General features: G+C 41.3%; 2 protein-coding genes across 4 annotated transcripts in view; one reads left to right on the top strand and one right to left on the bottom strand.

The window, feature by feature from the left end:
* The window catches only part of LOC110981469 (uncharacterized), a 50,054-nt gene that overhangs the window by 17,596 nt on the left and 6,478 nt on the right, over positions 1–25,980 (bottom strand). The window contains exons 1-2 of one of the 3 annotated variants that reach the window (XM_087146182.1): positions 19,589–20,199; positions 19,050–19,289 (exon numbers count right to left, since the gene is read on the bottom strand). The gene's annotated coding sequence lies outside the window, so the exon portion shown is untranslated. Of the gene's footprint in view, positions 1–19,049; positions 20,200–25,980 lie in introns of those variants that run through there. The other 2 variants (XM_087146181.1, XM_087146180.1) reach the window with 2 other exon arrangements.
* On the top strand, positions 22,152–25,813 carry LOC110981468 (sulfotransferase 1A1-like). Its single transcript, XM_022239058.2, has 6 exons — positions 22,152–22,908; positions 23,265–23,506; positions 23,820–23,946; positions 24,288–24,385; positions 25,197–25,446; positions 25,675–25,813. The coding sequence occupies exons 1-6, from the start codon at positions 22,746–22,748 to the stop codon at positions 25,782–25,784; spliced, it is 990 nt and encodes a 329-aa protein (XP_022094750.2). The 5' UTR covers positions 22,152–22,745; the 3' UTR covers positions 25,785–25,813.

Raw genomic sequence — 25,980 nt, 5'->3', positions numbered from 1 at the left:
TAGGCCGATCAGTGCCACATGGGGGCGCCCCTCTTTTAAGTAAATTACCCCTTCACTGAGAGCTTTCCTCCAACGGGCAAATCGGCGTGTTCATCTGTAGCAATATAAGGTATCGAATATTCAACTGAAGAGATGAAAAGCTTAGAGACCAGTTCTTTTCCAGCTGGGTTTTTTTTTTTCTAAAAAGTAACCAACTCTTACAAGTAGGACACAAGGGGTAAATATAAAACATTTAGGTAAAAACGCTACTGATGGTGTTCTGGGGGAAAACATTTTGCCCATTTTTATGAGTACAAAAAGCGTTTTGATTTCGTCATTTGGTTCTGAAAAATTCGTGCCAGTTCTGTTGGTCAATTCTTCTACGACTGAGCTTTCTATAAAACGTGTCATTGGTCAACATTTATTAATTCTCAATTCTCTCTACAATTTTGTTACCGAATCGTTATACAGACAGCGCAGCATAGTTGGACCTGCCATAGACGAACATCAGAATATGAGCAAAATCTTTGCAAACACATTGGGTTATTCAATATAGGTGCCCCACTTATCATGCTTTCTAAAATGTATACTTTGTAATATGGATTCATTCAGACCAGGTAAGGGTTTGGCCTATTTGACGTAAGTGACTGAAGAGAATTTGTGCAAAGAAATTAACAGAAAAACAACAATGACAACTGCTGAAAATATTTGAAACCGTCGTTTTCTTTGGCAGGTACTTACGGTATTCATTCGTATTGCCATCTATTTCAAATTGGATATTTCTTGAAAACAAAGACCAAAAAGACTAACGAATTCTAAACAAGGAAACTAAAACAACCCTTATTCATGTTAAAAAGATTAAGCCATACTGATTCGTATTTACATCTGTATCAAATGGGGGTTTTCTGGGAAAGAAACATAAAAAAGGTATATGAATAAAACACAAGGAAACGAACACAACTTGTTTTGATTTAAAAACGATGAATGCCGCTGGTAATCTTTGGCACATGCATCCTGATTTATATTTGCGTATATCAAAGTTCAACAGGAAAGGAAAACAGCCAAAAATATCTTAAAAACCAACGGAGAACAAAACCATGTTTTCAGGTTCAAACGACAGGTATGATTATTTCGATTCTAACTTCACACACTTGTCATTTGGAATGGTCATAATTGTATCATACGCAAAAAATGTATGAACTGGCAATGAGGTCACATAGTACACCTCCATATGCGCCCCTAAGGACTGGGGAATGGCTACACCAAAACCCAAGTTACAGAGGCCAGGGATCAAGGGAAAATATGGCGTTCTTTTTGACCAAACACAGGCCTGAGAGCACAGGCGTTAAACATTATTGGGCCTCTCACGTCTTATACCAAGCTGTAGAGATTATAGAGACCAGCTAGGAGGGGTTGGGTCCGGCCTGACTACTGCACCCACCTAGCTATTTTATCTCTCGGCTGCACAGGACCTACTTTTTAGGGTTAATGCTCGGACATGATACAATTGAGATCCTGTCCTTATAACCCTCTTCCCAAATCCACATTCCCTTCTACTGGCATTTAAATTGATCAGAGGGTGTCCCAAAGTGCCTACAAGTAAAAAACCCGCACAAAATAAAGGTCAGAGTATGGTCACGGTGCCCTATTTCAAGTCAAAAACAAAAATTGGACACCCCCCAAAGCAGTGAAACTGCTCAGCTGTCTAAACAGCTCGAAGACACATTAGAGAGACTGACCATTGATATAAGACAGGCCCAGGCTTGCCCAGGCACTTGGTTTGTCAATAACCATTATCAGCACGTGGCTTAGATATTTACATACAATCCCCATGGGACTTGGCTGGAGGCAGGCTCTGGAAAGGAATTACTCAGCTCAGGGGAAGTCCCCATGTTAAAGGTGACTAAACTAGGCTGTTCAGCATCCACAAAGAGACAAATTAACAGGAGGTTTTTGCATTTGGCCGAAATTTTTTTTTAATTTTTAATTATGTAATTAGAAAAAATTGGATCCCCATGGGAGCAACTCCGCTCTACGTTCATAAGAGCTACATATCAAGAAAATATATTGCAAATCCTGCGTTTTGTCCACAATTATAAAGCCTAAAAGTCTGGTCAGCCTGCTATTGAGCTTTCTACCCTTGCACCAACATCCCTTTAATACAATTTCATTTCTCAACACATTAAAGCAGTGGCGCATATAGAGTACTTGGCAGGGGCACTGGGGCCTTCAGTTATTCCAGAGTGCGCTCAATGTGTTTGGTTACAGTTGGCTTTCGTTGGTATGTTCTTCCTGATTCGTATTTACGTCTCTATCAAATTACATTTTCTTCCTCGAAAAAGGTAGATGAATAAAACAAAAGGAAACCCAACCAACTTTTTTCATGTTACAATCATGAAAGCCGCTTTTTATCTTGAGCATATGCTTCCTGTTTCGTATTTGTGTCGACATCAAATGGAGTATTTCCAGGAAAAAAAAACATAGGTGGAAACCACATGACGAATGTTGTGTATTTTCTAGGAAAGTTTAACAGCTTATATGTGAAAGACATGCACCAAAGAACAAAACCAGGTCACCAAGTTCATACGACAAGCAAAATTTTATTCAGAAGTGTTATTCATACATAAGGTCACAAGTACACGTATATGCGCCTCGAGGGACCGTGAGTGACCAGAAGATGATCCTGTTTCACGAAGCCGAAAGCTAAGGTAAACAGGCCACTCACTTTCTAGTCACCCACAGGCCGGCCCAAGGAGGGCTTGAAAATGGAAGAGTGACCGAATTTTGCCAGTCCAGAATGTTTAACAACACCCCTTTGTTTAGAATGTAAACTAAAGGAAAGGAAAGAACATTTTTCGGAGTTTGTAACTTAGCTGTTCCTTACTTATTCAGCAATCAACTAGTTAGCAATTCAGTAAGCAATTTAATAAATTAAAAAAGCGCTTTTAGGTTTCTTGAATTTAGTTTTTGAGTTGCTGTGGACTGTTCAGTTTACATCTGGGCGCTGCAAATACAGTCAATAAATTTTCCGTAGTATAACGCCCAACTTTACACTTTCCGTTCAGAGTGGGAGCAAGAGAGGGCGTGCTTTAGAAGATGTACTGCACTACTACCAGCCCCACTGAAAACAGTGTAAAATCAACCAAGTTTGGAGCCCCAAAACAAAACAAAACAAAACACAACAACAATATGATGTCTGGTCCTTCAGATTTCAAATATTCAAATCTTAGAAGATAAGCCAGTAAATTTTTAAATATCCATCAAGAACAAAACTCACCCCCCCAAAAAAAAACAAGTTAACGTTCCAAAGTCTGACAGCAGCCATTTTTCAAATGACATCCCTCCACTTTCTCAGACCGTTCGGACAATTTTTTTATATAGCATTTTTTGTCTGCTTTGTCCTAGGATGTGAGCCCCTGAATCTAGAAAGTTGATACTGGGCCATGCTTACACAATCCCACAATTTTTGGGCCAAGCAAACTCCTCTTTTCAAAAGAAACACGACAGGGGTAGTTTTTAAGCGCCTTGGCCCAGCGGAGAATTTGCCTTGAATTGGGACAGTGCACCCAAGACAGTCCTTCGGTGGGAAATCATCGCATGTTCTCGCAAGTTTTTAGAGCGTTTGGTGCAGGATGCAATGAGCACACGTGACCATGTTATGCTAAAATGTGTGGCCTTTGAATACACTGTGCGTGCACGAGTCCAGTGGAAAATTCTCATCATCCTTCCTCTTCCTTTCCAGAGCGAGATGTTTTGTTTTGACACAATTTTCATGCTAAGCCTAAGTAGGCCCCACGATGTCATGTTTCAGCCAACCAGGACAAAGAATCTGCACGAGGTTCGTCATACATATAATCCACTCCCCGGAACAAAGAGGGCGTCATTTTGCATAGCAGTGAGACATCAGCAGAAATGTCGCGCAAACTTGGCACGGAAAACGCACTGTGACAACAAAGGCACGAAGTACAACTACGCTTTTTGTAACAATCTTAGGTTAATTAGTCTAATCTAAAATCACTCGCAATATTTTCATTATCCAAACTGAAGGTATGCGTATATTATTAGGCAGTCGGTGCAACACTTGCCCAGCAAAATGGGCGGCACGCACGGTGCCCAAAAATTGTATCGTATATCTCCAACTTTATCTAAGACTAAAAGTCCTAGTCCCAGAGGTTTTAGAGTTACACCATACTGTAGTCCTGCTTTTCAGGGTTCCAGCCAGGCACAATTTGTGACAGGGGGAAGCATTACTTCCCCTTACAATACCATTGAGTCCACAATGTATGTGTGACGTTTATAGCAGTTTACTCCTATTTTCTACGATTTATAATTCTCCCAGATTGTGCCACCCTCCTTGAAGGAATAAAGTGTCTAAACAGAACGTATTTGCAAAAAGTCTCAGCCACACCCTCCTCTAAAGGTCTTGAGATTTACAACGCGCATTCAAAACCGCCATTCTTGCCACAACCGCATTGCTTCGTCAGGCCGAGTGTACCTGATATACGAATTGTTCATTTTGGATACCGCTTTATGTACAGAATAACAGCATCAAACAAACTATGCAATACCTTTGCTGACTAAACAGCAATGTAGGCAATGCAATTGCTAGCTCTATTCTAGAAATCTCGGGGAAAAAAACATATCCGCGGTATTTACATACGTCACGATACTTCGTTGCAAGACCAGGTTGAAATGGAAACCTTCCCATCAAAAATGCCTTTAAAGTATGTATTATTTGTTCACAATTACGAGATCTTAAATGTTACATTATCCAAATAGGTTGGCAAAGCTTTGAACTCTGGGTATCACACAAAAGAACAGCAGTAAAAATAAACACCTGAAGGAATTCCATGGGAATTCTGTCATTACATGGGCGGAGATCCCGGGGTTGGGAAGGGGATACACATCCTCCCCCTTTTGAACTGGGGGATTATAATCACCCCCACCGTGACCTTTCAAGTCACTGACGTTATTCGCACCCGTAGCCTTCTTATTGGAGTGTGACCTTGGACCCTGTGTTTGGTCACGTTCCGCACAAGGACGACCATTCAGAAATCATCCCCCAAACGTGACAAGAAATCTCCGCCCATGCGTCATTAGTATACGAAAACTGCGTAAGTATAAGTAACACACAATGGATCTCTTACATTAGAATTTCTTGAGAATAAAACTGTTCAAATTTTCAAATGTCTAAAACCACCAAATGTAATACGGAGAATGCTACTATGCGCAAAATTGTCATAAAATATATTAGTAAATTACGAAATTTTCCTGTCAATTCATATACATGCGTTGGACAGCTCTGCCAATAGGGCAAACAATGCTACACTAGAGCTCACCAATCAGTGCTAATTACATAATTATAACTAATACGCCAGCTTTAGTAAAAAAAAGGCACAAAATTTTTTGCTTCTTACTGTCTATGGCCAGCAAGAAATCCTCATCATTTCTGTTTCGCGAGTGTTTTCAGAGACCTTTGGTGGAGATTTTCCAACAAACATCCTTTGCAATCCACTAATCCACAAATCCACAACCACTGTCAATATTAGAAGGCGTGTCAAAATGTTTAGTACCACAATGGCCCCACAATAATTCACTTGGCCTAGCGCATAAAACAATCTGAAAGAAACAACACAGAAGTCTATTCCACGTCCCTTATGTTCAAGTGTGTGCGTTGGTGTATGGAAACGATCTCATGACAACTATGTTAGATTCAACCGCCATTCAGAAGACATACATGTCTTTTCCCCTTATACTAACATAAGCAGCACCCACAACGACACACCTCTGTGTATTAAAATCAAAACTTTCTACAGTCACTAACATAGAGTCAATTAAAAAGCAATATTACATGTTAATGTCTCTGTAGCTAGAAAAAGCTACAAGAAATCACTGTGTAAACATGCAAATTGAAAGTCGGAAATTTTCAATGTAAACTTTTTCAAAAGAGTTTCAACATCAGTACAATCAAAATCAAAAAACAAAACTGTAAAGGCTTATTAAAATACCCATCGCGTTTTCTCTGTATTACAATGCTTAGTTCTGCTCCGTTCAGCCCGGTTTTGCAAACCTTATCAGAAATATAAAAATTACCACTTCATAAAAAAAATTCCTGCCACGCAATCTTACTCAGTAAAAGTTGCCAAAGCAACTCTCTGTAGAACATGTCTCACCTGTCTTTCCTTCCTATTGAAATGCAGGGTTAATTTCAATGACTTCCTTTCTGCAACACTCGAACATCCTGAGCCCCAGATATTTGTTCCAATAAATTCATCAATTCCTGTTCCGTAATGGTCCTTGAAATATAATGACTTTATTTCCTATTAGTTTCGTAATGTTTTACTGCCTTGTGAGTCACTTTTATAGCTCCTCTTGAGCACACACAAGCTTTCTAGAATCAAGTCCTCCCTTTCCAATTGATGCATTTACAGCGTTGAGCAGACCTGTATCTTACTTCACAGTTTTCAAATCCTGTCTATGCTATTAAGGAGTTTAAAAGCTACAGCGATTACTAAAAATACTGCAATAATTTTTCAGAGTGACAGCGTTCTTTCAACGGGCTGATAAATGGAAGCTTACTTCCAATTTGTCTACCTACGTCTGCCTACCACCAACATCAAGCGCTGCGCTTGATGTACATTATCTTGCCAAATTAAACTTATTGTTAAATAACAAAAGCTTTACATTCATGTAAGACACAAACGTTGAATTCCTTAATTTCCTTAATTTAGGCACATGACACTGGGTTAAATGAAAACAACGACCTTGAATTCCTCAGCTTCCAATAGCCATTTTTGGTTGATGAGGAATTCTTCAACAGAAATTTTCTGTGTGTACAACTACATGCACACCATTAACAGAAAAAACCAGGAAATTCACTTATTCCTCCTTTCAAAGTATTGATCACATTAATTACAACAGAAACTTAAATAACTGGGCTTAATGGCGATATTGTACGTTAAAAATTTAAATTTGTACCGTGCAAAACTGAAGTTCCTGTCTAATGGTTCGTTTATGATTCAAGCAAAATAAGTGGTTCATGTAACCTTTTCACTGCGCACTGATGGAGTCAACGTATAGGCTGAGAAAATGCATGTACATGTATATTTATTGTCATTTCAATTATGAGAACTGTCTACCAACGCTGTGGCCACCATACTCACATACAAGAGGTCGCTTTTGAGGATAAACGTGGACTTCGCATTACTTCTCTTTTATATGTGATTTTGAACAATTCCAATTGAATTTGAAAATACTTTCCATGTTACCATTTCGTCAAGAAACTGATCAAGTTACAAACACCACACGTACAAAACAAAAGAATGTTTCCTAACTTCACTCTTCCTGCCCTAATGAAGTATAAAGTGCATGGTAAACGCAAGGCATGCGTACTAGGGTCAGACTTACAATACTTATACAAGCAAAAATCGCAACCGGATGATAATAGTGCACACAACTAATAATTTATTCCCATTTTACCGCCAAATTAAACAGCTACGCTCGAAAAAGAAATATTTGTCCAATTTGAGTCTGGTGTTAAAAGAATTTTGCGCACTGAATGTAATCACATTCAAATTGCAAAGAAAGTCCAGTAATTAGATACATTTTTACATGACACTAAAACTGCACCAACCTTCCCTCTAAAGCGTTCTGCGCAGGTAAATGATTTTGTGAAGAGAGGATTAATGTCATAAATGTTAGAACGAACAAACCCCCGGTATATGTAGCAAACACTCTTCATTACGAATATCGAGAATTTTTTTACCGCCAAAATTTGGCAGTTAAGTTGCTGCGTTATTGTGAATGTTTTCTCAATAACATCCATCAAACTCAAATGATGATTGCTGTTGCCAGAGAGAAATTTTTCTGAAGATTTTTTTGGGGTACGTGGCGTTAAACCCTCTACCTCAACTTGTTCAGGATGTCTTTGTTGACGATATCGGCGTAAAGAGTCTCTTCCTCGGTACGGATGATGCTCGGTCCCACCGCCTCTTTTCCAGCAATTCCTCGCAGATCCAAATCGGCGTAGACCAGATTTTCCACGTTCCTCTGCCTTGGGTCATTGTTCTTTGCCCCATCTTCGACGTCACCTGGTGACTTAGGAGTGTCGACAGAGCTAGCCCTCGCCCGTCCTTTCGACATGTGATAGGACACAGCCCAGGGTGGCTTGACATCGCTGAACTGCCGGTCACTAGCAATGCGTCCCTTGCCCGAGTACGGCTTGACAGCAATGATGGGTTTCTTGGACTTGGGTCGGTTTTGAATTCTATCCTCCAGACTCTGACTTGATCCGTCTAGGGATTCCCTCTTCGATTCGTTGGTCTTTTCTGTGTTCTGCCCACTAACGCCTTGCGAAGAGTCATGTAAGGCATCCAGCGCCTTAGTGTTAAGTGATTGCTTCTTTATAGGCATGGCGTACAAAGCCTCCGGGCTCTTCTCTATTTTGTAACTCTTCTCAGCCTCTGCTGCAATGAGATCAAAGGTCAGTTGAACCGCGTCTTTCACTGAGGTCTTACCGACCTCACCTTGGTCTTGCTCGGCGGTTGACTGCTGATTTGAGTTCTCAGCCACGGTCACAGTCGGTGGCGTGGATAGTTCAACTGACACTGTGCAGAGGGAGATTGCTTGTGGGCAATCATCACCGATACCCAGCCGGGACTCTGCCGTGTCGTTGCTCTTGGTGCCTGTTTCGCTGTGCGGAGTTCCCGGTGACTGGCGGTTCGGGTCAGTGTCTGGCTTGCCTCTGCTTTTGAAGAGCAAGAAGTACAAGAGGAATACAATGACGAGTAGTAAGACGACAGCGGCGAAGATGCCTCCCAATAACAAGGCCGGGATGCCATCAGATTGTTCATTTCTGGGCTTGGAATCCTCATCAGTGTCCTTATTCTCGGCACTTGCTTGAAGGACTGTTGGCCGGGCTGGAGGATTAATATTAAATTTCTTTGTTGTAAAAGGTTTTGTCGGCAATTCTGCGGTCACTTGAAACTCCGGCTGCGGACCGGTAGGATTTGGATGGATCTGCTCAACCACCATTGTTTCTGGGGGTTCCGACCTCGGTTGGACAAGTAATAAGGCTTGTTTCCTGTCCTTCGTCAATACAACTTTCCCACTTAGCACACTGCATGTTATTTGGGTGTTATTGAATTTTTGGTCCAACCCTAAAATTGTAATGTTAAGTCCATTTCCAGTTAACTGAAATCTACTGCTTGGTATACCAAGCTCGTCTTTCGATGTTCCGTTGAAGTACCAATTTTGCCGAACTGGGTGGCTGTGTTGTCGATAGGCGTGACAGTGAAAAGACGCCGACTCCCCCACCGTCGCAGTAATTTGAAGCGGTTTGACAGCCGTTTTTATCGGTAATATCACAGTGAGCCTGGCAGGTCTAGACAAGTAATGTCTTTGATCACGGTAGGAAAAGACCGAGCACTTGTAGTCCCCACCGTCGCTTGGTTGGACATTTTGTATAAACAGAGGCCACTTGAAATGGGTGGGTGAAACAGAGTATTTCTTCTTATCAGCAGTAACTGTATTACAAGTAGATATGGATTTACGGTATCTCTCCGGCTCTCCAGGATAAAAGTACTGCCAGTGCGTCATATATCTTCGGTTTTGTGCCGTAGCAAAACATGCCTGGATATTCAGTTTACAGTTCAGTGTCACGTTGTCTCCTTTAACAGCCAAAGTATCCCGTGGCTGTCTCGAGAAGAGACTTCCACTTCTTCCCGCACACAGCGATGCAAGAAGGAGTACAAACCCCAGCACAAACATCGTAATATTTCTGACGACAATCGGTTGCAGAACAATATAAATGTAAAACTGAATCCAATGGCTTAAGGCCCTCAGCGAACTGTTTATATGGATTTATAATCGAGTTAAAAAAAAACACATTAACAATTAAGTGACTGTGTGGAGACCCATCGTAAAGTAAAAACTGATTTGGAAGGCGTATCATACACGTCTTGCACAGCTGCAGGGCAACACTAAAAGTAACACATGTATATGCATATTTCTTTGTGTTTATATCTTTTCTCTTGGTGCAGTTTTTAATTGCTGTTCTGAACTTCCTTCCCTCTGTTATGCCAAAAAATAAAAATTGACATTTAACTTCCGCATTAAATGTCAATAGAGAAAAAGAACCCTCTTGATTACAAATTAGCCTGTCCTGTCTGGTAATAGCAGACGTTATTTGGGTCGTTTATTTAACTTAGAGACAATGCATGCGTTGTCACTTGTGTCCAAATAATGCAAAATTCGTACAGACCTATATTGAGATGTCGTTGTGTATTGTCTGACTGCAGCAGAGGCAGGTTACAACTGGTGATTGTGGAGTATGGCCCAAAAAAGATTAACATTTATGAGTTTGTCTCCTACGTTTTATACAGGCAATTGGACAATTAATTAAAAACTTGGGCATTCCATTGACTGCGTCTGTCCCTCTTTATAGTTAGTCTAAGGCTGAACTGGAGGCTACAACCCCTAGTCCAATACGTCATTGTAAAGCAAAATTACAGTTTGGATTTGGCGCCTCCAGTTAAACCATGACAAGTGAGCAGTCGTTAATTGCAACATTGAGTTATTTTTTGCTTCGAGACTGTGTAGTATACACTTGTAAGGTTTTACAATTAAGAAGCACTAATCCCTTACGAAAGAAGAAATATATCTCAAAGGGATCAAAGAATTGAAAGCTGAGAGAGCCAATTCCTGATTATTTTCTGGACTCTATATTAATTTGTTAAATAAGGCAGCACAGTGTGTGCTGTGCTGTCTGTCTCATTATAGTTCAAAATACAGCCAACTCTTATGATAAAGTTACTAAGACCACACAAATTACCTTGCTATAACAAGAATTTCGTAACACAAAAAGTTGAAAACACAGAGAACAAAAATGTATGAAATCATTGATTTTGTTCGTTATAGTCTGTTAGGCTGTATTGTGAAAGACGACACCAAAGTGCAAACTTGTATCTGCCAAGAAACATGTTCAGACTAAATTGTATATTTAAAATGATTACAGGCGAAGCTGTAGTTGCTTTGATTTCTGTATAAAGGGAAGACTTCTGTATTCTTATTCAAAACATAAGTTATGCATTAATTGGGAAATGAAACTTAAAGCAGTGGTTTGCATGGAGCCATACAGAAATTGCCATGCACATTCGGATGTAACCATGGAGGTATATTCCTCCACGATTCGACTAAACTTTCACTAGATTGAAGTGCAGTCGGCCTGCTGTGCTTTTGCTCTTCTGTGGCTTACCAAAGACGCTCTATTTGGCGATGTCAGCGTAAACTGACTCCTCCCCGTCCCTCTCGTTAATGACGACAGTCTGTCCTTGTTCTTTCAAATCAAGGTCAGCGTAGATCAATCCCTCCACGTTCCTCTTCCGTGGGTCGTCCTTGCTACGGTCGCGGTGTTGCTGGTCTTCTGTTGACGGCGAAGGGTCTTGTGGCCCGTTACCTGCCCGTTGTCTTGACGGTTGATACGGCTTGACCTCAGGCGGTTTAACACTGGATTGCTGACGGTTCTCAGCAACTCCTGAGACAACCCCAGGCTTCGTAGCAATCACCGCTTTAAGGCCTTTAGGCTTCTGGATGTTTCCTAATAGAGTGCTTGGAGAGTCAGCTTCTTGGTATTTCATCGTCTCATGAGCATCTCGGACTGATGTGTGTGTTTCCTTTGTCTTAACCGTTTCTGGATTTGCAGATGTGGCGACGCGCGTGTCCGGTTCGGCATACAACACCTCAGCTGAAGTTTCCTTGCTGGAATGACTTGGTCGCGTACCCTCAGGGATGGATTCATATGTGGGTGGAGCCGCCTCCTCAAGATCCAGTTGCGTTTCAACTAACCCATTCACATTGGAAGTTGTTTCGTCAGTGCCAGCAACGTGAGATTTACGACTCGACCTGGCCTTTGTTTCATTTCGGCCCTTGTAGATTACAAAGTAAAGGAGGAATGCAATAATAAGGATGAGGACGAGGGCGGCGAGCACTCCAGCTACGGTGACTGCTACTGAGTTACTGGATGCGGAGGTTGTTTCTGTGATATCCCCGTCGGGTTCAACTCTCTTTGGGATAGATTGCGTGGGTGAAGCTTTGGATTCAGTCTGTCTCTCGGAGGGGATGTGTGCCTCGTCCACCGATGCACCGTCGACATTGTCAGTGTGAATGTTGACATTAGGGTCGAGGATTGGCGGGCCGCCGGTCGGAGCGTTGTCGGTTGGGAGCTTGTCGGTAGAAGGTGATTGGGGCGGTAATTGGTGCTCCACATTTCCAGGAGACACCCCCTCTTGTGCAACTTCCTCTGGTGCTCCTGCATCTGTGGTCTCTACTCTTAGATCTACAACCAGCAAGGAAGTAATTCTATGTCTTGTTAGGGAAACCACGCCTCTGAATAACTCACACGCGTAAGTGCCGTTTTGCATCTGTCCAACATTTATAATGGTAATGTTCCTTCCATGATCAGCTAATGAAATAGTTCGGGATGCCGTTAGACGTTTCCACATCATTTCCGTTTTTGTGTATATATATACCAATCATACCTGTCACCCTTCTTAAGTTTTCCTTGGGCCTGGCAGTAAAAAGAAGCATTCCCGCCTCGTTTTGTTGTAATATAAGAGGGTTCGACAGCTGTATTAACAGGATTAACGACTGTTAACACTTTCACCTCAGATTCTGCATGATTTGGTTGGGATTCGTGAGTAGGCCTAAATAACACAGAACAGCGGTAACTTCCAGCATCTTTTTTGGTGACATTTTGTATCTTCAACTCCCATTCATAGCCATTTTGCGATACCGAAAATCGTTGGGCAAACTTTCTCATTATCGTTGTGCAAATTGAAATTTTCTTCAAAGTCCTTGCATTTTTACTTTCCCGTTGCCAATGGAAGTTGATGCTCGAATCAGTACATACGCCTGAAGTTTCAACGACTGTGCAACTTAATGTCACATTGTCTCCAACCACGGCGAGCGTATTCTCAAGGCCCTTCCTAGTAAATCCTCCAGAACTTTCCCCACAGAAGAGGGCAAAGAGAATGTTGCACAACAGGAACATGGCTGACGCAGAAGCTCCCTAACTGAAGACTTTCTACACTTGCCTGTCCCGTGTCTGGAAGTTCCAGCTCACACTTTACTTCACCGTACTTAGTATTGAGGACTTAAAACCAAGTCTTGTTATATACCTCCACGGTTATCGTGTGGAACATTTCCACCATGTGGTAAATCTTGGGTCGAGATCTTATTCAGACTTCCTTCCTCATTTCTAGTCTCAGGGATAACAGTCGAACAGGACATGAACGATATGACTGAAGGCCTAGTTGTTCGGAGTTCAGTCAAGGATTTGAAGAAAACAACATGCAAGAATGGAAGGGAGGCCCTCAGTCTTTTTAACTTAAATGGTGAATACAAGATTAGAGTCCTAACACCTTGAAGTAAATTGTGATGTCTCGTTTGCGCACTGCCGGTGATTTAGAATAACTGTGATCCCGCCTCACAACTCTGTGAAAGAAGCCGATTTCTTTACTCGCATGGCGTATCCTATTACAAAAGCTACTACAGCCCAAGAGTTCTGCGCGTGCCGCTGGTGTGCGCACAGGGCGAGCGGTACCACTGGCGAGGAGAGAAGCATCTCTCTCCTTCTTTTTGCCAATTAGGGTATCCTTATGTATGAACCCCCCCCCCTTTCGGTTCAGGAATTTAAAGCTGAGCTTTCAACTTAACAGGAACCGCGTCAGATGTGCTTCATAACTATTCCATTGAACCAATAACAAAAAACTATATAGGCATACGCAATATTTTGCTGTGCTGCTTTGATGTAGCAATTCCCTGACGTCATAATTTACAAGAGGCCCTCTTTTAAAACACACGTGTCCTATAATCAGAAGTATGAAGAAACATTCACAACCTAAGATCCGCCATATTTATTTTTTGAAAAAACACAGACATTTTCATATCGGACATGGATAGCTTACACTGTAGCAAATTTAAACAAACGGTCGCTATGTTTTCATAACTACAAAGTCATCGCAGACCATTTTATTATTTTCATACATTTATTTATTGACTTAAACACTTTTGTTTACACGAGACGAAGACCCTGCGATCATATCTAATTCCCAGCACAATAATTTTATTCAAAAGTCCTGCTCAACTTGGCGAGAAAACAAAGCACCTTGTCCCAAAAGGGGTTACTTGTTTTGCTACATTGGATTATGAGTAAAAGCATAAAGCTTTAATAAGGCTCCATTTATAACAAAAAGGGAAAAAAAGAATGGAAACAAAATAATGATTTTAAAACTTCAAGATAGATTTTCTCTTTTGGATATTTTGATGTACCTTAGTTCGATAGCAATAATTACATGGGGTCAACTGCATTATTTTACAATTCTGTTTCTGAGTAAGTACCTTTGGCAAACTGTCTACGTGCCGTCTCTGATCGATTGACTAGCGATAAAAACATGTTTTATTTTAATCGACGTTCGGCTAACCATTCAGGACCTGTCTTTATTCAAAACAGGGAATTCCTACAAAATGAAAACATTACATTTAAAAAAAAATGTATCCTGAACGCACTTCCTGAAAGTCTGATAGCGCATCCAGGTCTTCGATCCGGTAAGAATTCTTTACACAATGAACTCCGTTTTAGACCACCATTGACAAAGCGTGGCTGGCTGACAAAAGGAAAAGAGCCCGACGGTGTATTTTCGATTAATGGGTTCTCTCGACCAGCGGAAACACAGCATAATTAAAATGTGCCTAGAAATAAACTACTCCAATTTGCTGGCTTAATTCGTCAACAAAGTTGTAGACCCTGAGACCAGGCTTTTCTAAAATAAATTATATTTGTGTCTCTCCTTAAAGCAAACGGGACTGGACAGTGCGGCCTCGGGTCCGGTAATGCGCAGAAATACACAAATGTTTGTACACGATAAAGAGGTGGCCTCTAAAAATCACAGGGTACGGTACTTTGGATATGTAATTCATTATAGGCTTTAGCTCGAAAGTAATTAAGCACCGCGCTAAATGGTATCCTTCTCGGCCTAAAATGCATGTACATGTACTAACAACATGTTATAAGGGGCCTCAACAGTGATGCGACGTATTTTACGTCTATCGTACCATAGGGGCCCAGCTGCAGAGACTAATCACCGATTTCACAATTACAAACAGGAGATAGATGGGCGTACGGTACTACATGCACTTTTGAAGGCAAAGAATAATCATTTCCTCATTATGTATGACTCATTTTTTTTTCAGTTTTTCACCTCTGTTCTGAGCGCCCTTCACTCTGTTATGCTTAATGTGAAACCAGTAGTCCAATTCAGTTACTTCAGCATTATAAAAGTTAGCAATTATTCTAATTGGATTATAAGAATCCTCGTAATTAGACTGCCATGTCTGGTGCACCATTGGCAAACACAGACTTTTTGTCGATTATGTGGCTTAGAGCCAATCCATAGGTTATCACTTGAGTCAAACAAAATGAGAAATTCTAAAGAGACCCATTGACATAACTTCGAAGATGGCAGAGTACTGCTTCAATGACTGCAGCGGAAGCGGAATGCCATTTTCTCCTACATTCTTAGGTAATTTGACAATAAATTGTATGACAAGCATTCAATTTACTGCTTCTGTCCTCTTTCATCGTTAGTCAGCGACTGAATTGGAGATTACAACACTCATCCTAATATGAAACCAATAAGCAAAATACAAATTTGGATTGGAGGCTGCCTCTCTCAAACCATGACAGTTTACAGTCGTTAATTGTAATACATTATATTTATGAACCCCTATTGCGTTTGTACTTCGTGATTGAGAAGTGCACATTTCTTCTGGACTCTTTTATCGAAACATGCTCAGATTTCATGTGTTTATTTAAGATGACTCCACATGCGTCTATTGCCGCTCCAATTTTGATATTAAGGCAAACGTTTCATTCCAACAATAATACATGCATAAGTGGGAGACGAAACTAAAAGCAATGGTTTACATGATGTAATTTGCAATACACGTGGATTCATCTTAACTTCAAAATAGTTGAACCTGTCCGCAGTGGTCCCGCAGTGCTTTCGCTCCCTGGTTTACCAAAGACGCTCTATTTGACGATGTCGGCGTAAACTGACTCCTCCCCGTCCCTCTCGTTAATGACGACAGTCTGTCCTTGTTCTTTCAAATCAAGGTCAGCGTAGATCAATCCCTCCACGTTCCTCTTCCGTGGGTCGTCCTTGCTACGGTCGCGGTGTTGCTGGTCTTCTGCTGACGGCGAAGGGTCTTGTGGACCGCTGCATTCCCGACGTTGTGACGGTTGATGCGGGTCGCTGGATTGCTTACGGTTCACGGCGATTTTTGAGACAACCTCAGGCCTTGCAGCCATCACCAGTTTGGGGCATTTGAGGTTCTGGATGTTGTACATTTTGATGTTTGGAGAGTCACCTCCTTGGTGTTTCAATGCCGCAACATTTCTGACTGATTTCTGCATTTCTTGTATCTGTACCTTTCCTGGTGTTGCAGATGCGGAGACGCGCTTCTCTGGCACAGCGTACACCACATCGACAGTTGCCGATGTCTTCAAGATATGGATTGTTTCTTTGCCCGAATGGCTTATGAGTGGACCCTCTGAAACGGGCCCATCTGTGGGTGGAGCCGTCTCCTCAAGATTTAGTTTTGTATCTGTCCCCTTTACATCAATGCCTGTTTCGTTAGCTCCAGCATCTTGAGATTCATTTGTTTTAGTTCGACCCTTTTTGTTGAGGAAGTAGACGCGGAACACGATGACAACAATCACGACTGAGGCAGCAACAGCTCCACTGACTGTGATGGAAATAGTGTTCTCAAAGTCAGGGGAAGGTTCGGCATTGTCACCTTGGTCGAGATTGTCTTCAATCTCAAGGGATGGTCGAATAAACTGGGTTTGTAGCGTTACATTGAATCCAATTTGTGGCGTTCGTAGGGTTGTCGAAGACAGGTTGTTGCTCCCAGGAGCCTTAATGATGGGGAATTTGGAGGAACCTTCTGGTTCTGGGGGCTCAAAATCCACATTATTAGCAGCAACTTTATCAAAAATCGTCGTTGGCTCTTCTCTACCATCAGGTACGAAAGCAGTCAAAGATGTGGACTCACTTGTTCGTGAGACGATCAGCAAGTAGTTGTCGCTCGTTTTTATTGCCTTTTTTTTTCTCACGAAAGCCTTGCACGACAAGATGGTGTTGTTGAATGTCATATTTAATCGCAAGGACAGTCTTTTTCCAGAGTCTGCCAAGAGGTATTCGGGTCTCCTTTCCAGGACTTTAGTGCCATTTACGCGCCACTTGTACGTCAGCGATGCACCATTCAATGGCCTTACTTTGCAAGTAAACGTAGTTTCTACACCGTCCTTTAGGAAACTTCGGACAGGAGGACAGACTTCAACGCTGGTGGCGGATGTTATGAAGAGGTTCGCAGGAATGGATTTTTGTGATCTTTGCTCCGCAATAGAGTAAACGTTACATCTGTATTGCCCAACATCACTTTCTTCAACTTTCGTAACACTAAGAGCCCAATTTTTCTCCGCATTTTTCCAGTTTATTAAATATCGGTCTGAACTCCGGTCGTAAACCTCACGACACGTTGAAATGGGTTCAAAACCTCCTCCGCGCTTAAACTCCCAGGTGACAGAACACTCATTATCAACACACTGTGCTGAAGTGTTACAATTGAAAGTCACGTTATCTCCTATTTCAGCTGCGACATTTTCTGGATAGCCAGTAATTTCACACGCTAGGATGCTGCAAGACATTGCAAGCACCACGGAGACCCACATCATGGGGTACATCGTGCAATTTAGATGCCTTTCGAACCCAAAGCTATATCGTGATAGGCCTGGTGACTGATTAGGAGTAGTAACTTCTAGCTGGAACTTCAGCTTTACAGTTTGTCAGCATTTGTATCGTTCTGAGAGAGGTGTCCAACTGAACACGTGTAGTATAGGTTGATGCATGTACATGTACTGACATACATCACCGTTATTTCCGCTTGAAAGTCTTTATCATTGTGGCCAAAACCCTATATGTTAATTAACATACACAGACTACCACTGCTTTGTAAATGACATCCAAACATGCACGCGGATACCATGCGCAAAAATAGCGCTGTGATAACAACAGGCGTAAATTAGCTCTGCGCAGTATCCACTGGCATATCCTAACGCAAATACAAATTAAGGTCAAGCTAATATTTACCGGCCATTAAAATAAGCATATCATAATTTTTGCTAAAATATTCCTTCATTAGTTTTTCTTATTTTTTAATGAAGGCTCTGGAATGTTGGAAAAAATCATGACGTCGTTATTTCACTAAACGTTCATTTTTCAGTTCAACAAATCAGTTAGCGCGGATACACTCCTTTGTATACACAGAGAATACACTGCAAAATTCATCGTGTTAAATTTAAGATCCTTAGTTTATATATTGAACGTAAGGTGTATAATTGTATTTGGTGTTCAGTAAAAATGTGTCTCCCGTAAATATACTAGTGCAATAGTTTTTAAATTCCTGATAACTCTCTTCTTTTAGTGACTAGACCGTCTCCTTATAATTTTCCATTTAAACTTCAGGAGTCTTCAAACTCCTTTAAAGCAGGTTTCATTCAAAGTCATCCTTTGGTCACGAACAGTCGATTATACTTGGCCTTACGAACCAAAATCGAATATCATTTAAATGTTATGTTCATTGATTTAAAATATATCATTTAAAGACATAATGAAAATGGACCTGCTCTGTGAAACATTCCATAAATATTAAAAACACAAGTATCTCCAACTTACTTCCTTTGTACATTTGGATAGTGGCTGAGGCTTTTCTACAAACACGTAAGCTCAACACAATGTAATTTTTAAATATTTATTTTCCTACATCCTGGAGTCAAGTGTTAAGATATGTGTTTTGATAGGTGGATTAATTATATTTTCATTTTTTGAGAAAGGAAAAGATATACTTCTTTACTTTTAAAAAAAAAGTTTTTCGACCTGTGAATAGCATACTAACTACATACAATCGCTAGCTAGCAAGATTATTTGCTGTTTCATTTTTTTCAGACTTACCGCATACAGTTCACTGCAGAGACGTCCTGGCCTATACAACAAATCCGTACATTAGTCGTTGGGACCTTGTGCCGTCAGCTTATAGCAAGTACACACTGTTTATCCTACAGATTTCTGCATTAAGATGACCTCAGAGATACATGGAAAAAGTTAATCTAGTTGTCTGCAAACGCTGTTGTTATGTGTCTCTGGTTCCAGTCCCAAGGCTTCGTCCTCCTCTACGCCTCTCCCGGTCTTTGGCTTACGTACAATCAAAGAAAGCCGAGAACACACATTTTTAGCGGTTTAGAGAGCCCATATCGAACCACGGTTTGCTGCATGTACTCTGAGCAAATATGAATACAGTGTTAAAAGCATACAAAATTGATCCACTCCTTCCAAGGCAAGAGTTCCAACACCAGGGTAAGCCCCAAATGTAGCACCTATAGCATGCATGGAAGCGTGGCTGACGCCCGTTTGCCCGTCATCGTACCTTGATTTTGTACGGCAATCTCCAACAAAATCACTGTCACAGTCAATATCAATGCATGCTCCAGTACCTGGATTTACTTGAAAGTAGTTACACTCATGTTCCCTCGTCACTGCTCTTCTTGTCGTGGAGACAAGAAGCCATCAGGTTTGAGGCCGAGTACTCATCCGGAGATCCGATGTGTTCCGTACTGATAGTTGGACATTAGCTTAATCAAGACGTCAAGCTAAGTCTACTGTGTAAAAGAATAATATTTAGTACAACAGAGAGTAACGGCTGCTGAAACTCAACAGAGAAGTGTTTGAATGGACGTCTGATGTCTTTAATAAGCCAGACAGGGTGGTTCTCTGCAGCAATTATTACACCTTCGTCCGCACTACGTGCTTGCGACATACCAGGAGGCTTTTGTGCGTCGCCGTTTGCTCTCAGAAGTGAGGAATGTAAACAATTCCCCACACCTGGGCCTTGTCCGAAGGGTTTGGCTTGATAATGCGCCAAGGAATAGTTATCAAGGGTTCAATTGCATGGGCATGAAAAGCAAAGATCTTCAGTTGTTAGTCTCTATTAGGTTTTTGAATATTTGCATAATGAAACAAGAGAAGTGATTACTGATTGAACTCAGACAGAGAACCCCCAAATACCGGTCATGGAAGCTGAGTCTTATTATCACGCGATTACGGCCAACGCTTTGGGCGAAGCAGATGAATAGCACGAGTGAATCATTTTAGTACAAATAAATAAAAAGCTGAATTCAAAACTGAATGATGTGAATAAAGATTGACTTCAATTTATTAACTGCAAGTTATTGTAATGAATAAAGTCCACTTCACTGAAAGCAAAAGAGTGCTGATTAAACTTTGACAGAATTGTTCAGCGAGACATAACTATTTTCAAAGCTCAGCTGCGATTCTACATTCAGCTTTATGAATCTGCTGCCCAGGGATTAGACTGTCTTCCTTAAATATCAATCACCTTGCTTTTATGAAAAAAGGTTATTTAACAGGGAATTGGTCATTATTACCCATATAATGACTAACGAGGGGCTTCTCTCGCGTTTATAAAAAAATCGTCTTTTGGGAGTTCAGTTCCATTGCGATCGAGAATGCTCACAGTAAAAAAAAAATAATGCGCGGATAAAAGGCGGCAAACAAAACTACCGATAACGATTTTGGTGTTACGAGTGCTCCCGACGACTTTGGTTTTTTAGATTTCAACAATTTTCAGACTTTTTATGTTTGAATATAGGTAACCACCTGTGCGGGGGAAAGGCCTGTCGGGCATAAACAATGGCAGAATCACACAGAAATACAAGCAGTGGGACAACAGCCAATTTCTGCTTTCGCGAATATTTCCTTAACTACAACAAACATGGAGATAAAACGTACACCAATAGATAAAGACGTGTATGCCCATTCAGATGACACCACAAATATTTTCGGACTCTTAGAGGGCGCTATTTTTGCGCCGGAGGAGTAGTGAGGTATACAAATTGCAGAATCTCACAAAAATACAAAGCAGTGGGACAACATGCTCTGTTTTGCAGATATTTCCTTAACAAAGCAAATATGAAGATGGAACTTACATCAATGGATAGAGGAGGGTGTGCCCTTAAAGATGACACCACGATTACCTGATTTGGGCAATTTTTGGATTTTCTATACTTGTAAAAAAGGCAGAATCCACAGAAATACGAAGCGGTGGGACAACAACTCATGCCTTCTTTCGCGGATATTTCCTCAACCACAGCAAACATGGAGATGAAACTTACATCACTTGAAAGAGGATGGCGTGCCTTTTCAGATAACACCACGATCGCCAGATTTGGACAATTGCCAGGTTTTACTAATGCTCGAATATAGGGAGCATTCTTTGCGCAGGAAGAGACCCGACGAGGTCTGAACAAAGGCAGATTCGAAAAGAAGTGCGAAAGAGTAGGACAACAACTCATTTCTTCTATCGCGGATATTTGGCCACACGTTTGAAAGTCACATAATTTCTTCAACTGTGCATGTTGCATTATTTTTTCATTGTTTCTTTATGGTCGACCAATTCCCAGGGTAACTGTCTCCGTTTCACTTTTCATCATTACGATGAGGGTTTCCCTAAGACAGGGTTATTTGGCAGGATTTTTTTCAACATGCTTTGTTTCATTTTATTTTCATGAATTTTATAATTTTATGTTCTCTCTCGCAAATTCCGAATTTTGTGAATTGCTGCTGGTTTACTTTATGCAAATTTCGCGTACCGTTTATGGCAGCAGCACACACAAACTCAGACCAAGGAATGTCTGCCTAGGTTAGGTTGGCACTTATGGCAGACTACGTGCCCTGTGTGGAAGTCTATCTAAAATAGAGCACGGCCTAAAGTAATTTGGGCATAGTCCAAAATTGACCGTGCAATGCTTTGATTGCCCACTGTAAGGTTGCAGTTGTGTTGCATGAGCACGCAGCCTAGTATATTCGTATAAAGTTGGTTGGCTTGGTTTTTGGTTTAGTTGCATTCCTCTCGTGGCCGAAACAGTATAAGATAACATTAAAACTACAGTTAATAACCAATTAAATTAAACTAAATTAAATTAAAATTAAACAAAAAGATATAAGCCAATTTAAAATTATAAATTAGGCTAAAATTCGTTTAATGATGTGACCATGGTCAGAGTAGTATTAAACTGGCCAAGATTTAAATTCAATCCATAGGGATTTGTGAATTTAATAGGTCAATATATACATGTAGTATGGAATGGGCTGTTCCTATTCTTCCACTTAAAAGCGCCATTTGTGACATGAGTTGTAGAGGTAGCCACGTGCATCTTCCTGGTTAGTGCTTTTGTTAGCAGGGGATAGGCAAGTCTACTCATGCGTATCCCCATGGAACAAACACACTAACCGGAAAAATGGCTGCCGTGCATGACCATTACAAGATCTTTGCATAACCTCGGGACGATGTTTATTTGGTAACGGCATTACGGTCACCCAAATCTCCACAGTAGGTCGGCTGGATCATGGATGGATCAATAGTGTGAATCAGTGCAGAGTATAAAGTCCGTATGTGCGAGGGCCCTGGCAACTCACAATGGGCATATTCATTTATACATGTTGACCTAAAGAGCTTACATAAAAAGGAAATCTGGGGTCTGAATTTCGTTCTTCCAAGCTTGGAGCTAAGGTTAATTGATCGTGTAGTGTCTCGTCATCCAGTCTCAGAAGCTAGAGCCCGGAAGACACTGAATGGCAGACGGAAGTAGCCCCCAGGATCCATCTGCCCCACCCGGCACGGTCAAACTTTACGGAGTGACGTGGCCATGGTTTGTCACCCAAGAAGCGCTGGACGCACTGAAGGACTACGATGTATGGGACGATGACGTGTGGGTCGTCACCTACCCAAAAGCAGGTACAATCGACTTAAGTGTCATATCTGCTTTGGTCATAAATAATAATTAAAAAATCATGAATTTATCAAGTGAATACCTTTTAAAATTGTCCTGCTTGGGTGCTCTGAAAAAAAGTAGAAAGTGTTGGTTCGGAATGACGGCATTTTAAAAGGTAAAAATACTTCTCTCGTTTAGCGACATTTTCGAGGATTGCTGTTCAGATTTTGGCGACGAAAATGATATAAATAGGATTTAAATTCCTTAGAAACAAAATAAGTTTGGTTTCTACGATAATACGTCTGCTACAGAAAACCCAGCCGTTTCAGTGACGCTCGTGACAATCTTGAAGTTTGGCAAATCGATTCTTTTCGCGAAGGTACACACTGGGCCATGGAGATTGTCAATCTTATCCTTGTGGACGGCCATGAGGAAAGAATCAACCGCGCCCAGCAGTCCCACCCGGTGGAGTTCGACCTCAGCCAGCGAGGAAGGTCGGTTTTCAAGGAACCCCGTCCCCCGCAATACAAGGCGATGGCGCAGTGGACAGCCCCGCGGGTGATTATGACGCATTTAACAGAGGAGCTCATGCCCAGCCAGATATACCAAGGGAAAGGAAAGGTAATACAGTTGTGATTCGTTTTAATTTAACTGAAATGATTCTAATACAATCTTGCCTGCCACCTTTGGAAAAGTTAGCTTCAAAAACGGAAGGACAAACGGACGGACACCTAAATATGGGTGAGGATTTCCCAAACAAGTTATGTTTGCCAGTGGTAGTGATTTGTTGTAACTTCAGAGACGTCAGGAGACTGTTCAGACAAGACACCAGAATACGCGTATTCCTTGCATATCTGTGGTGCAAACAAAATACGTCTGGCTGCTTGCTGGTGCCGTCCATTTATTCCTGTTGGTCTTTCCTCCGTGACTGAAGGTTGTGTACGTAATTCGGAACCCGAAAGACACCGCTGTGTCGAACTGGAACTTTGTGAAGCCCCTGAAGTTTGGTCCTCGGTATGAAAAGTGGGACGACTTCGTTAAGCTGTGTTTTTCTGATGAGGGTAAGTCTCTGAGTCACTCCTTCTTATAAGTCTGGCAGAAAATGTTCCAGTGAGGGAATATAATCCAATGTGGAAACGTAGATATAATATACTGATATGTATCAATAATTTTCTTACTTAAAGTTAAAAGTTCCAGCACTTCAGAGCGCGCGTTAACAGATCTAGACAGAATTGCGATGTCAAGCTTCGCTACAAAGCACATTCAGTTAGCGGAATTTGTGTTACTGCTACTAATTGCATCAAATATTCTCATGGTTTTACCAACAAGATGTGGACAAGAGCCCCTATATCACATAAGCCCTTCAAATATCTGCCCGGTCATATTTTCCCCCTTTTTTCAGTAATATATGGATCGTGGTTCTCTTACGTTTTGGACTTCTGGAAGAAGCATCGCTATGACAAGAACTTCTTGTTCTTGAAGTACGAGGACATGAAAATGGTAAGTCGTGCGGTGGAATGACGCCGATTGTACGAGCGTTAGACGGTGGCTACCTTTTCCCCCGAAACAATGCACTGAAATGCGCATGCCACAGTCTTGTGGAGTGCTTCAAAATCCTCCAAAACTCATAAACGACAATAGGAGTGGAATCTATGTAACTGAGAAGTAGTACTTAAGTGAACCGATCAATGAAGTAAATACGCGTGTGGGAAAGTAAGCTTTGCTTCAAATCCGACCGTAGATATGTCATCAGACCACGGCACCCCTACAGTTTAAGACTGAAATAAATTCCCTTTTCACGATCTATATGTCCAAATTTGGCGACTTGGTATTCTGTTGCCAGATATGTTTCACGCATGTGCATTAAACTCCGAAACTCTTCATGACTGCAGAAAAAAAATGCAGCTGGCAGAACACGCCTGCTTGACCACTGAACCCCAAAATGTAGTGTCATTGTGTCCAGCTAAGTTTTTACAGCCTTGTAAGTTTTGTTTTCGGTGATGACTTACTTACTGATTCCAGAATAACATCGTGATTGAATTCCGTGTTGGATTTGTTGTCACGAAATCAATTTGTTACTGGGTTTAGTCTGCTTCGTTGCTTCCAAGATAAATCATCCCAGTAAAGGCGGTGACTTTGTTGGACTGAAAACAGACATGTTCTTCCTAAGTAAGTAACCCCAAATTACTTTGAGCTAGAAAAAAAAAGTTTGACACAAAGGCACTTGTAACTTGTACTTATAGTTGCTTTTGTATTTGTAAAATTACTTCCCGGAAATGTTTCATAAAAGTTGAATTCCTTGAATTTAAAGGACACGAGGGGAGCGGTAATACAGATAGCGGATTTCCTCGGCAAGCACCTGTCGGAGGAAGCAATAGACCGGGTAGTCGAGTTTTGCAGCTTAAAGAGCATGAAGTCGCGTTTTAACCGCGCCCAGCCTGGAGCCAAAGAAGCGCCACCCTCGGCTCCACAGAGCGCCCAAGAGAATGCGCCCCCTGGCGAACATGCAAAGTCACCTCCGAGTCAAAGAGGCCTGGGAGCCCCTTCAATAATCAGGAAAGGTATTCGTCTTTAAAAAAATGAGTTTGGAGAGGTAGTTAAAACTGTGTGAATGCAATTTTTGAAAAAACTATGGTAATTTGACAGTACGTAGTGTATCAGAACGGAAGTTGAAAGCCTACATAGAAGTTAAAAAAGTTACCCTTCTTTTAATTTCAATGTCTAGCTGATACGTGACGATGTCTCGACTTCGTACATGTAATTCGCTTTTATATTCGGTTGAATCTCAGGAATTGTTGGAGACTGGAAGACAATGTTCACCGTTGCACAGAATGAAGAGGTGGACGCCCTGTTCAAGGAAAAAATGGCGGGATCTGGTCTGACAGTACAATTTGAATAACATGTTTAGACTCTTCTCTGTCTTCATTTGTATGCATGATGATGTAATCCCTCACGTCACAGTTATTTCATTCGTGGCAAATCTGCTATTCAAACCTCCATTTTTATATTAGTGCGCTATGCTTATTTCAGTTACAAACAGGAGGAGATTGGGCGATGGTTAGTTCCTTTATTTACGCAAAACACCACTGTCGATG

Source organism: Acanthaster planci, linkage group LG15 (assembly GCF_054643075.1).
Source record: "Acanthaster planci isolate LZ-2023a linkage group LG15, COTS_SCS, whole genome shotgun sequence".
NCBI classification, from domain to species: Eukaryota; Metazoa; Echinodermata; class Asteroidea; order Valvatida; family Acanthasteridae; genus Acanthaster; species Acanthaster planci.
This window is presented reverse-complemented; position numbering and strand designations above follow the sequence as displayed.

Excerpts from the sequence above, each read along its gene's own strand:
- LOC110981468 (XM_022239058.2), top strand. The coding sequence starts at position 22,746 with ATGGCAGACGGAAGTAGCCCCCAGGATCCATCTGCCCCACCCGGCACG. Across the intron at positions 23,507-23,819 it reads TATACCAAGGGAAAGGAAAG|GTTGTGTACGTAATTCGGAA; the intron begins GTAATACAGTTG and ends CCGTGACTGAAG. Across the intron at positions 24,386-25,196 it reads AGTACGAGGACATGAAAATG|GACACGAGGGGAGCGGTAAT; the intron begins GTAAGTCGTGCG and ends TTGAATTTAAAG.